The 13,013-nt window shown below is 40.7% G+C and overlaps 1 protein-coding gene across 10 annotated transcripts in view; it reads left to right on the top strand.

The window, feature by feature from the left end:
- The first annotated feature begins 307 nt into the window (after positions 1 to 307).
- brip1 (BRCA1 interacting DNA helicase 1) overlaps positions 308 to 13,013 on the top strand; it is a 106,240-nt gene continuing 93,534 nt past the window's right edge. For 9 of the 10 annotated variants that reach the window (XM_089013311.1, XM_089013308.1, XM_089013312.1 and 6 more), the window contains exons 1-5: positions 309 to 732; positions 5,441 to 5,552; positions 6,172 to 6,369; positions 11,844 to 11,962; positions 12,637 to 12,747. In XM_089013311.1, the coding sequence (XP_088869437.1) occupies positions 640 to 732; positions 5,441 to 5,552; positions 6,172 to 6,369; positions 11,844 to 11,962; positions 12,637 to 12,747 (633 nt within the window). In that variant the 5' untranslated portion in view covers positions 309 to 639. Of the gene's footprint in view, positions 733 to 5,440; positions 5,553 to 6,171; positions 6,370 to 11,843; positions 11,963 to 12,636; positions 12,748 to 13,013 lie in introns of all 10 variants that reach the window. The other variant, XM_089013313.1, reaches the window with a different exon arrangement.

The raw sequence follows: 13,013 nt of genomic DNA, 5'->3' as shown, positions 1-13,013 counted from the left end.
CTTCTGTTTCTATATAGATATAGATTATATATAGACAAACAGATGTATTTTAGATTATACCCAGGAGAGGCCACGCCATATATCTATGGCCTGCCAAAAATACATAAAAAGGGGTTCCCCCTCAGACCCATTGATTGTAGCATTGACTCCTCTACATACAATGTAGCCAAATATTTAAAAAGTATCTCCTCAGTCATCGTCCTCAGAAGGGTTTCTCTGACCTCAAGCCGGGTGGGGAGTGAGGAGGGGGAAGAGCCCAAGTGGCGCCCGGTTGGTGCCGCAACGTTTGATGACGCGCCCAAACACGGTGGCGCTGATATATGACGTCACGCATGCAGTCTCAATTCCTCCTACCTAACCATTTCTATTTTGCCGCATCGATAATCACCTCGTACCAGCCAGGCACTTCATTAGTGGGGTAGTGTCGTTATTTGGACGGGTAGGACAGAGTGGGTTTGAGATTCGTGATTGGGCTAAACAAGAAGAAAGAAGAAAACTGCAGTGGTGGGAACTTTAAGGCGTTCACGACGGTTTAAGTCATCAAGTTATAACGTTTGTTTGGAAGTCTTCAATAGTAACTGCTCGATTGGAGGCGGGAGTGGGTGTAGGTTGGTTAAACCTGTAAATAAAGTTATTAGTATGACTGCATCCTGCGTGGAGTACACTATTGGAGGGGTACGGATTCAGTTCCCCTGCAAGGCGTATCCATCCCAGTTGGCCATGATGAATTCAGTATGTAAAACTTCTCTTTACTCGACATAATCATTTTTGAAAAGATAATGTAAGAACGGGCTCAACAACATTCACGTGATCTTTTGAGTTGTCTTGACGCATGGCGCCATGTGGTGTGACTCAAGGAGTGTCCACGCGGCAAAGATTTGCATCGGTGCTGCACCGATGTGTTTTGCTGCAATGTTTTTCACCAGTTTACATTTGCGGAGCCTTCACGGGTCGTTTGCTGCTGACGAAAAAGAAGCGTGTTGAGAAGTGATGTGTCGTTCGCGAACAAATACGCGATTTGAAATGAACGACGGGAACCGGATCCGAATCGGGAGCCGCTTGAACAAGAAGCACATTTTTTTAAGCTGCATGTGATTGGTCAAAATCCATGTCATTCATGGCCTTGTGTACGGTCGCCACGGTGACCAAATTACCCAGGATGAAAGTTTGCAATACCCATATGTACTTATCTCAAGCCTAACAAATTTACTCCAATTCACACATCCGATTTTATATCAGTGCTGCCCCGCAAACAAGAACTAACAAACAAATAAATGAAATGTTGGAGAAAAAAACAAATATTGGAAAGTATACAGAAGCCAGAAATTTACTACAAACATTATTCGTCTATTTTGAACAGACATCATATTTGAACCAAAGCTGTGCATGCGCCCCCTTTACTGACTTGCAGTTTCATACTAGTCTTGTTCGAACCTGTCAGAGACTAAAGTATTGCAAAAGTTAAATAAACAAAAGTCTTGGAACCATTTCGAAGTAAAAAAAGCACTCGAATCGTTTCCAAGTAAATGGAGGCATTGCAACAGTTTCTAAAAAACAGAAGTTTTGGGGGAAAAGAATGCACTGTAACAATCATTTGGAAAATGAAGGTAAAATATGAAAGAAAGATGCGCCCCACTTATAATATATACAGTACAAGCTTTCTCTTGAGATATTGTCTGGGACGCAGGTGGGCAAACCATGGCCCGTTGGAATTTTTAATCCGGCCTGCCAAAGGCTGTTCCACAACTGAGGTTCGATGTGAACGAGTACATTCATTTCATTTGAAAGACATTTCAACAATGGATGGCGCAATTGGTTGAAGTTGGAGAGCACAGGGAGGGGAGGGGAGGGGCAGAAGAAGAGAGAGGGAGAGAGATGGAGGAAGAAATCTTATTTACCACTTGTGGACCTTTGTCAACTGTGAATTTCCGAACCAGGTTTAAAAAAATGTATGCATTAAAATTTTGACTACTACAAGACATTAACGATTGATGATTAACAACAAAAGTACTGGATGCCATACGGAACCCCGCAGTAGCGCCAACCGAAGAAGCTCCCTCTCGAAAAGAAGTACCCAAAATGCATTGTGTGTCGCTTTCTCGGTCAGGGGTGTACCAAAAAATGTTACGTCGCTTCGGGTATCATTATCAACTCGAAAACTAGACTTTATGAATATTCAGCGCGAGATTTAAAACTTAAAATATAGCTATACACCAGATATGGGCAGACTGGCCCGCGGGCCACATACGGTCCGTTAGGGTTTTTAATCAGGGCTGCCAAATTTGTCTAAATGATAGTAAAAACAGTGTCTGAAACTCATGAAAAAAAAATTAGCGGACACTAGGGCAGACAACGCTGAAAAGTTGCCTGCCCGGCCATAAAGTTGCCTGCCCCATTTTTCACAACTCGAAAGACAATGAGACGACTAATTGCAAAAAAAAACATTGTTGCAAAGTACAGCAAAGTCTCGTTATATCGATATCGGTTATATCGATAGTACCGCTTATTACGATACTATTTCTATGAACGCAAGGAGAAAATTACAGGCGCGCAGGGTCGGATATATCGATAGTGCCGGTTATATCGATATTTTTCGGACTCCCAAGAATATCAATATAATGAGACTTTACTGTATTAAGTTTTTTTTTTTAATTAAGGATGTATGTACGTACCACAAATGCGCCCTTAGTTAATTTACTATAAATAACCATTGCTGAAGATTGTGCTCCAGATTATGTTTGTCCTTTCACTGGTGCACAATGCAATCTTTGTGTTGCATTGTCTGCCAAATGCCACTGAGCGCCTTTCAAAACTCTCAAGTACACTTTACAGTCACGGTATAATGCACGTTCACGTTTTGTGGCGTCATAAATTTTATTAGCTTCTTTTGAATCTTTCTTCTGGGGTTGAGGTTCTGTGCACCTACTTTGGAAAATGATATGCAAATGCACAACTTTATAACGCTCGGGAAAGTCCGAAGCATGGAGCAGACTTCTGATTGGCTGCCGTGCCGAGTATTCAATTTCAACTGCAGGTAACCTATGTCTGTGTGCTTGGTAATGATAAACGTGTACTGTTTGCGCGTGAAGGCGAGGGTTTCCGTGGCGAGTTTGTAGAGCGCGCGGTCAGGACAATCCATCCATGATTTTGCAGAGTTTAACACAAGTAGATATTATTGATCTTGAGTATTTCGTTGTGTAATACAGTGAGACCTTGGCTTATGAACTTAATTGGTTCCCAGACAGAGTGTGTAAGGCGAAAAGTGTGTATCCTCAAAGAACATTTCTGATAGGAAACCATTAAAATGAGAATAATCCGTTCCTAGGTCTCCATAAAATATAATTTTCAATTAAGTAAGCCTTAAATCTACACACAACATACCTTATTCTATGTATAATAAATGTGCTATTGTATTGTAATGAAAGAAATACACTGCACTGTATAATAAAGTCACTTTATTTACATTGGTGATGGCTCTTAATTGACACCTGTTGCTTTCTGACTTGTAAGATCTCATGAAACTGAGGCATCACTCTGTCATTCATCATGTTGATGATTCTCATAGCCTTTTCTGGATGGAACTGTTCAATGAAAGCCTGCACATCAGCTCCTGGATGGCCTGCTTCTGCTTGTCCTCTTGAAGGCAAATCAAATCCTCTGTTTTGAGGACCTCATTATGGTCAGCAACAAGCTCCTCGATGTCATGGAAGGAGACAAATCATTTCATTTCAAGACTTAAAGGACAACCGACGTCTCCGGACAAGTTGTGTCCATAATTTGTAAAATGGCTTCAAATGAATCTTATAGCTATATTTTACGTTTTAAGACTCGCGCTGAACATTCAGGAAGTCTTGTTTTTGAGTTGGTGACGAGTCCTTGCGTGACGTCAGAAAAGGATCGCCTCCTGACCGTAAAAAAGACGCGTTGTAGCGTCTTTCCATCACGTCAATGTATTTTGCTGTACTGTTTTTTTTTAAACCTTGTGTTACACCCAAAAGCCGCCAGCAGAGGGAGTCCAAGCTCCATGGAAGGAATTTATCAGCCTGTGGAAACGGGCTGATTCATTCCTCACAGCTCGGTGGCCATTTTCTTGCCTCTTTTTGGGTGAGACATTCCCCCCCCCCACCCGTTTGCCTCAAAATGACACTGAATAAATTCTTTAATCAATTGCAAACATGTATGCTTTCCTCTTCAGAACTATTTGAATCATATTCATAACTGGATGTGTAACAAGAAAGCATATTATCCGAATCTCAAGCCATTGTTTTTATTCTCCAGCAATGCGAGACGTCTTGGCGTGACGTCACAAACTGGGGGCGGGACTTTCTGAAAATGCCCAATTCGCAGCTCAATTTTTTGCAGATTTTGGACACTTTAAGTCATTTTTATTGGTGTTTTGGATTTGAATAAAAATATACTGTGTGTTTTGGGTATTTTAGATGCTATAAAACGTTTTTCTGATGTCGGTTAAAAAACAAAAAAGTGACGTCGGTTGCCCTTTAAAGGAAAACCGACGCCTCCGGACAAGTTGTGTCCATAATTAGTAAAATCACTTCAAATGACTTCTACTGAGTGTATTTTGCAAAGATTCCACGGCATATATCTATATTTTACGTTTTAAGACTCGCAGTGAATATTCAGGAAGTCTTGTTTTCGAGTTGATGACGATGCCCTACGTGAGGTCACGTCTGGAACGCCCCTGACCGAGAAAGCGACACACAATGCATTTTGGGTACTTTGTTTGGTCTGAACATTTCATGTTGATCCGTGTTAGTGGCGAAATTAGAAGAAAAACATAAATAACGCGATGGTGAATCTTTGTGTGTTGCACCAAGACTACTGTTTGATACTAGTTGACACAAATTCCCAGCAGACAAATCAGCCTATTTCCAACAGAGCTTGGGCGCCATCTTGTGCATTTTCTAAGACGGTACATTGGAGTCCTGACTGCTCGAATTGATGCAGAAGGATGTCTTTAATGGATTGCAAACATTTATGCTTTCCTCTTCAGAACTATTTGAATCATATTCATAACTGAATGAGTAACAAGAAAGCATCTTCTCCGAATCTGAAGCCATTTTTTTCTATTCTAGAGCAAGGCAATATGTCCTGGCGTGATGTCACGATCAAGGGGGCAGGACCTTCTAAACTTGCCATTTCCGGTGTCATTTTGAAGTCGTTTTAGGACACTTTAACTTATATTTAATGGTGTTTTGCATATGACTAAAAATATCAGAATGCGTGTTTTGGGCATTTTAGATGTTATAAAACATTTTTCTGATGTCAGGAAACAAAAAAATGGTGTCGGTTGTCCTTTAACTTTTCAATAAAATGGTCAGCTTTTCAGACATCCTTGATGTCATTTTCTTTTCAAACCCCAGTGGATCAACAGTTTCATCACTAACAGGATACAATTATAAATTTGCTTTCTAATTTACAGATTGTACGAGGTTTGAACTATGGGCAGCATTGTTTGTTGGAAAGTCCTACTGGAAGTGGCAAGAGTTTAGCCTTGCTTTGTTCATCACTTGGATGGCAGCAGGCACAGTTTGGTAAGTAAAAAATACATTGAACTCTATTTGGGTTGATTACCTTGTTTTCTTTTTTTTTTTACATTTTACAATTGATTATGATTTCACTGGGCCATACAGTCAATTGAAAGAAAAAAGCAAACAGCTCACATCAAACGTTTGCTTTATTCTGATTTTGAAATATTTGTTTGGTTTTGGAAATTTCGGAATTTCGGTTTGTTTGCATTGTGCAACATCCCGAACAGTGTATGTGTATGGACAAACGACAACTGGAGCAAAATCATCAGCAAGGCATATTTAAAGTGTTGTTCTGTTATATATTCTGATTATCAATCCTTAATACTTTGCAACAATGTTTTTTTTTTGCGATTAGTCGTCTTAGTGTGTTTCAAGTTGTGAAAAATGGGGCAGGCAACTTTAGGGCAACTTTTCAGAGTTGTCTGCCCTGGTGTCCGGTAACTTTTTGTCATAAATTTTAGACACTGCATCTGCCCTTCATAAAATTTTCCTTGACTGTGACTGCTGTAGTTTTGCACATATGTGGGGCCCCCTTACCCCCCCCCCCACATGCACAATGTGGATAGGGACTGTAAACCGTTTAGTATGTAATCTAATCCTCTGTTTCAATTTGTGATTGCAGAAAAAATGCAAACCAATGCAGCAAGCTGTGCAGATGGAAGTCAATCTTGTAAAAACACTACAGATGTTACAAAGTCAAACGTGACCATCCCATGTCAATGTCTGTGCCATAACAAAGGTACCGGGGCCTCAACTACCACTTCAATCAACACTGCTGTTCTTGACCTTAAATATCACTTGGATACTGGAAATGACACTCGTAAGTACCAATTATTATGATGCTTGCTTAGTCAAAACGAGGGAGAAAAAGTAGATTAAAGTCAAACTTATTCTTAAAATACAGTAAAAATTCATCAATCCAGAGGACAAAAAAAATACCATCCACATTTCAGGAATGTACAGAAATCTTACATGCACTGTAACATGCGGTGTTGTTTACTGTCTATCCATGTGTACATGAGCAGAATCAGAATCAGAAAACCTTTATTCGTCCCACAATGGAGAAATTTGTAGTCCGCAGCAGCAATTTGAAAGGGGATGGGGCGGAGGGTGAAAGGATAGAAAACAAGATATTCTAAGCATAGTAAAATAAAAATGTCAACTGTATACTGTGAATGTGCAAAATTGTTTCATAAAAAAACTGTACATAGTGCAAGTATCAATCAGCACATTGAGTGCCACAAAAGGTTGCTTACTGTTGATGTACGGATGACAGCCCAAAGCAGCAGTGTTGGTACCCTTGCATTCATGTTTCATACATTGAGTGGTCACATGGAGCGTTTGACACAACAGGCAGGTTGAGATGGAAACTGTAAAGATATGAGGGTGGTGGGCAGTGTTTCCTCTCAATAATAATAATAATACTAATAATAATACATTACATTTTAAGCGCCTTTCAAAGCTCTCAAGGACACTTTACAGTCACAGACAAGCATAGGTACTATTATAAATAAAATACAATCACAAATAGAATGCATTAAATAAAATACAATGATAAATAGAAACAAGAGAGAGAGCTACGTACACAGAAACTGCAATTTTAAAGAGGTGGGTTTTGAGATGGGACTTGAAGGGGGGAAGAGAATCGATGTTACGAGTGTTGGGAGGAAGTGAGTTCCAAAGTTTGGGGGCAGAGCAGCTGAATGCTTTGTCACCCATCGTGCTGAGACGGGCAAGGGGGGCACACAGAGGTAGAGGGAGGAGAGGATCTGAGGCAACGAGAGGGAATAGAAATTTGAAGAAGGTCAGATAGGTATGGGGAGGCAAGGTTATGGATAGCTTTAAATGTATAAAGAAGAATTTTAACGTTGATTCTATATTTGACCGGGAGCCAGTGGAGCTCTTGGAGGATGGGGGTGATGTGGTGAAAGGATGAGGTTCTGGTGATGATCTTGGCTGAAGAATTCTGGACGAGTTGAACTTTGTGGAGACGTTTCTGAGGGACACCAAAGAGAAGTGAATTGCAATAGTCAATCCGGGAGGTTACAACACTATGAACGAGGCGAAGACGAAATAGGCGTGCGAGCAATTGCACATTGGTCTTTCTTGAACCAATGCCACCCCAACAAGCCTTTCATATTTTTAACAGTTAATTACTCTTTGCACCAGTTATTCAGGGCTGTCAAGGAATATAAGAAAAAGATGAAAGTTAAAAGTAGATGCTGTCATTATATATAAATGCAAGTGGGAATAGAACAGCTGCGACAGAGTTCAACATCAATGAAACTATGGTTTGGAATTTGGAAGAAACAAGAAAATTAACCTCAAGTTAAGACAACAATATTAAATCACCCCAGCCTAAAAACAAGGTGGCCACTGTTCGTCCAACTTGAACAATAGATTACAGTAAAGTCTCGTTATATTGATATTCTCGTCAGTCGGAAAAAATATCGATATATCCGATACTGCGGGCATGTAATTTTCTCCTTGAGTTCATAGAAATAGTATCGTAATAAGCAGTACTATTGATATAACCGATATCGATATAACGAGACTTTCCTGTATTGAATAAAGAACTGCAGAGAAAAACGTCTCGACCATTCGACTTAAAGGACAACCAACACCATTTTTTGTTTCCGAACTGACATCAGAAAAACGTTTTATAGCATCTAAAATACCCAAAACACGCAGGTTGATATTTTTGGTCAAATGATAATTTGACCAATAAAAATGATTTAAGTGTCCCAAAACTACTTCAAAATGACCTCAGAAAGTTTCAGTTACAGAAGGTCCCGCCCCCTTTTTCGTGACATCACGCCAAGACGTCTTGCCTTGCGCGAGAATCAAAACAATGACTTCAGATTCGGAGACGATGCTTTCTTGTTACTCATCCAGTTATGAATATGATTCAAATAAAAAAAGGAGTCCAAGATGGCGCCCGAGTAGGCAGCCGTCAGCAAGTGCTCTGATGAGCCTTGCTTTTTTGTTGTTTTTGTGTTTTCTTTTGTCACTTTGTGTTGTTGTGCGTCGTGTGGAACGGATACGGGTTGTTTTTCAGCATTTTTGACCACGACATTCATCAAGGAGGAGACTGTGCTAAGCGGTTGCGCCTTTTCGGCAGCATGAATATGCCAGTACTGTTTTTGAATGGGAGGAATGTTGGTGCCATTCGACTGCCATCGCTGGACACCAAAGGGGCCATTGTGCTTTTTTGCGCCTGTAATGGGCAGCATCTTCACAGCCCCGCTTTGTTCAGTGGAAGGTCGGTGCTGTTGGACAGTCTGCGGCTGGATGGATACATGGCTTGGGGAGCCCGCGATAAGAAGGAAGGAGCGTCAGCGCAGAGCGCCGATGCGTATATGGAATTGTCGCGGGATGAAATTGAAGCTGATTTATGGGGGACAGGAGATCGAGACAATCTCTTTTCGTCAATGGATGCTACAGCTGCGTGTTTGCTTTCAACATTTAGCTTGTAGTCGACGTGCACATTCCACCATGATGTCCCTGATCCACTGGTGAAGACACGCTTTGATCCTCTCCTTTTTCATCTGGAACTGCTTTATGTAACAAAGAGGGTACAGAAAGTGCTTAAGAATTAATGTCTTTCCGTGTCTTTGTGTTTTCATGTTATTTGTTATTTAGTTTTTTTGTTCTTTTGACTTCAAGACGGCGCCGCGAGAGTGGCTGCCTTTCCAGCAGCTCTGACTTCATGCACCCTCATCTCACCGCTACTGTTAAAAACCAAGTGAAGAAAATTAATTGGGAGATTGCCATCATTCTGGTGGGGACATTGGTGTCACTGGAATGCTCACAGTGAATTTGTTAGCGGCATAGGAACAATTGTGACAGATACAGGGACATTAACCAAGACAGGGAGGAAGCACCAGGCGTCTTACAGCATCACATGTAAATGGTTATGCATGTCTGGGCTAAACTATCTGCTTCAACTGTCGCGGCTTGGAATTGAAGCGGGTTTATGTGGGACAGGAAATGTGAGGCAATCTCTTTTCATCAATGGATGCTAGAGCTGTTTGCTTTCAACATTTAGCTTGTAGTAGACATGCACATTCCACCATGACATCCCTGATCCACTACTTCCGGGTTGAGTGAACGCTGGCGTGTGTGGCTCCGACTGCTCACCTGCAGAAAAAAATATCCTGTGACTGTAAAGTGTCCTTGAGAGTTTTGAAAGGCACTCATAAATGAAATGTATTATTATTATTAGATTATTATAATAGGTTTTGTGATGGCTGGCATCTTTGGTCAAAAATGGCGACCAAGCTCCGTGTGAGGAATTTATCAGCCCGTTTCCACAGGCTGATAAATTCCTTACATGGAGCTTTGTCGCCCTCTTCTGTCTCTTTTTGGTGCAACACAACGATTTCAGACCAAACAAGTCCAGCAAAATGCATTGACATGATGGAAGGACTGCTACAATGTGTCATTTTTTCGGTCAGGGGCGTTCCTTCAGTGACATAGGGTGAGGACTCATCACCAACTCAAAAACAAGACTTCCGGAATATTCAGCGCAAGTCTTAAAACGTAAAATATAACTATATGCGATGGAATCTTTGTAAAATACGCTCAGAAGAAGTCATTTGAAGCCATTTTACAAATTATGGACACAATTTGTCCGGAGATGTCGGTTGTCCTTTAAAAGCACTGTTAAATAAGACATTGTGGCACATCACAACATTAAAACGACCAAACTCCAAACCGCATTTCAGGATGTCACTCAAATGCTACATAAAGGAAGCCTTTTTTCCCCTAGCCATCACTTTAGGCCAGGGGTCGGGAACCTATGGCTCGCGAGCCATATATGGCTCTTTTGATTATTGCATATGGCTCGCCGATAAAACTAAATACATATTCTCATTTTTTTGCCGTTCATTTCCTCTTGGGGCAGCAGTTGGCGGAAAGCACAATTTTGATTGGATGACACTGACCTACGTTGGCGGAAAGGGCAATTTTGATTGGATGACACTGCTGTCAAGTTGAAACAGGTAAACGCCCCTTTAAATGAGCCCAACGAGTGCACTTCAGCTTGAATGCACCGGAGCATTCGCCTTTGAGGAGAGAAAAGGTTCTGATTCTAATTTGCAATGAAACAATACCATCGATGAAACAGTCGAATGTCAGTGACATTTTAACAAGCCCCATGTTAACGTTAGCATCAATATACTTCTGCAAGAAGTATATTGCAGATAGCAAGTGTGAAAGCGTTTGAGCTGTGTGCAGGCTAGCTAGCAGGAAGTTCGCCTACGAGGAACGGAAAACCATTCATGTTAACGGTGAGTACTATCACAAAGTTATTTTAAATAATACATTCTGAGATTTTGTTGAAAAGTGGCCGCGCATGCTTGCGTGCGTGTTCGCATGTGTGTGTGTGTGCGCGCGCTCGCGTGTGTGTGGCTCTCACTGAAAAACATTTCTAAATATTTTACTATATTTACTATATATACTAATACTTTACCCCTTTCTGACTAAGAGAGCCATAGAAGTAAAATTTAGAAATGTTTTTCAGTGAGAGCAACACACATACGATAACACGCACGCACGGCCACTTTTCAAAAAAAATGTCAGAATGTATTATTTAAAATAACTTTGTGATAGTACTCACCATTAACATGAGTTTTTTTCGTTCCTCATGATTGGTAAAAATCCAATCAAACGATCGAAATGAAAGTCAACTTGCCGGGTCCATAGGCAAAGTTACTGCTAAATAGCCTGCACACGGCCCATTCGCTTTCACACTTGCTTTCTGCTGTCTCTCGCAGAAGTGTATTGATGCTAACGTTAGCATGTGGCTTGTTAAAATGTCACTGACATTCGACTGTTTCATCGATTGCATTGTTTCGTTGCAAATTAGAATCAGAACCTTTTCTCGCCGCAAAGGCGAATCCTCCGGTGCATTCAAGCTGAAGTGTACTCACCAATTTTTTACTCGTCTGGCTTATTTAAAGGGGCGTTTACCTGTTTCAACATGACGGCCAGTATCATCCAATCAAAATTGCGCTTTCCACCAACTGCAGCCCCAACAGGAAATGAACAGTGAAAAAGCGAGCATATGTGTTTAGTTTTATTGGTGAGCCATATGCAAACATCAAAAGAGCAATATATGGCTGGCGAGCCATATGTTCCCGACCGCTGAACTAACTTTTAAAATATGGGCTTTTGGGTATCGGACGTACAAAGCAAAAAATAAATACATTGAATTGACAATATCAGTCGTAATTTTTCATCTTGTGTCTCACTATTTATCAAATGTACACACTTCATTTTCAATGTATTTAGCAGCCAAACCCATTCCTGGAAAAGGGTTAACCTGTGAACTGGGTGAGACAATCATATTTGACCAAGATAAAGCCGATTTCCAACCTGAGAGGAAACGCATTCGCATTGCTGAACCTAAGGTAGGATGATTTAAATATAAAAATGTTTTTCAAACCTTGTATTTCCAGCACCGTTCTCTTCCTGACTCAAAATGAATTTTTCGAACTTGTCCTATTATGTTTTACATGATTGGATTCTTTAATTGTATCAAACAAGGCTAGTTGAGTGGTTAGCACTCCGACTTCACAGTGCAGTGGTCCTATGTTCCATGTATGGCGTTGTTTGCAGTGTTGTTTCTTTTGCACTGAAGCCGCGATAAGTGAAACACAAATTCGCAAGGGATCACTGTGTATATATATATATAAACAGTATATATGCGTGTCCTCCCACCCCCCCACCCTTTTTTCCAGGCTTTTTTTTCTCATTTCTCATTCTCATCCCTGATGATGCTTGCTAAAATCTCGAACAAAATGTAAAATTCTTATATGTACTAAGAAAGGAGAAGCTCCAAGATAGATTTTTTTGTCTCCAAATCCCTGGTGACACTAACCTACTGATAGTTTAATAAACTGGTCTTTACGAGCTTTCAATTATAACAGTAACAGAAGTGTGGACCGCGAAAAAAAAACAATGACACCCCAGCTATATGGCAACCTTAATGTGGATCAAGCTGTTTTGCAAGCACCTCTCCTTTCCTGAATGTAGATATTTGACACTTATTCTTCTGAAAAGTAAAACACTGTGTTTGTTGTAGGGAGTTGTATTTTCAGAAGATATGCCGAAGCTGGAACATCATTCTTCATGTCCTCAGAGTTCATCTATGGACCTCAAAAGCCACGGACATCAAGTGTTGTCCCAATGCCATGTGAGTTTACATGGAGCAAATGTATTTTGCTGTCTTCGATTTCTTTTCTTTTTAACATGGGGACATATGTTCTCACGTTTTTTTTCAATTTGCTGTGATGTTAAGGCAAATATACTAAATACAATAAATGCATTTCGGGCACCCCGGTTGTTGAGTGGTTAGCACGTCGATTTCACAGTACAGTGCTACTGGGTTCAATCCCAGCTTTGGACTCCCTATGTGGAGCCTCCATGTTCTCCTCCGGCCCTGCGTGGGTTTTCTGTGAT

The sequence above is a fragment of the Hippocampus bargibanti genome, linkage group LG14, assembly GCF_051943395.1.
Source record: "Hippocampus bargibanti isolate YZ-2025 linkage group LG14, ASM5194339v1, whole genome shotgun sequence".
Taxonomy (NCBI): Eukaryota; Metazoa; Chordata; class Actinopteri; order Syngnathiformes; family Syngnathidae; genus Hippocampus; species Hippocampus bargibanti.
This window is presented reverse-complemented; position numbering and strand designations above follow the sequence as displayed.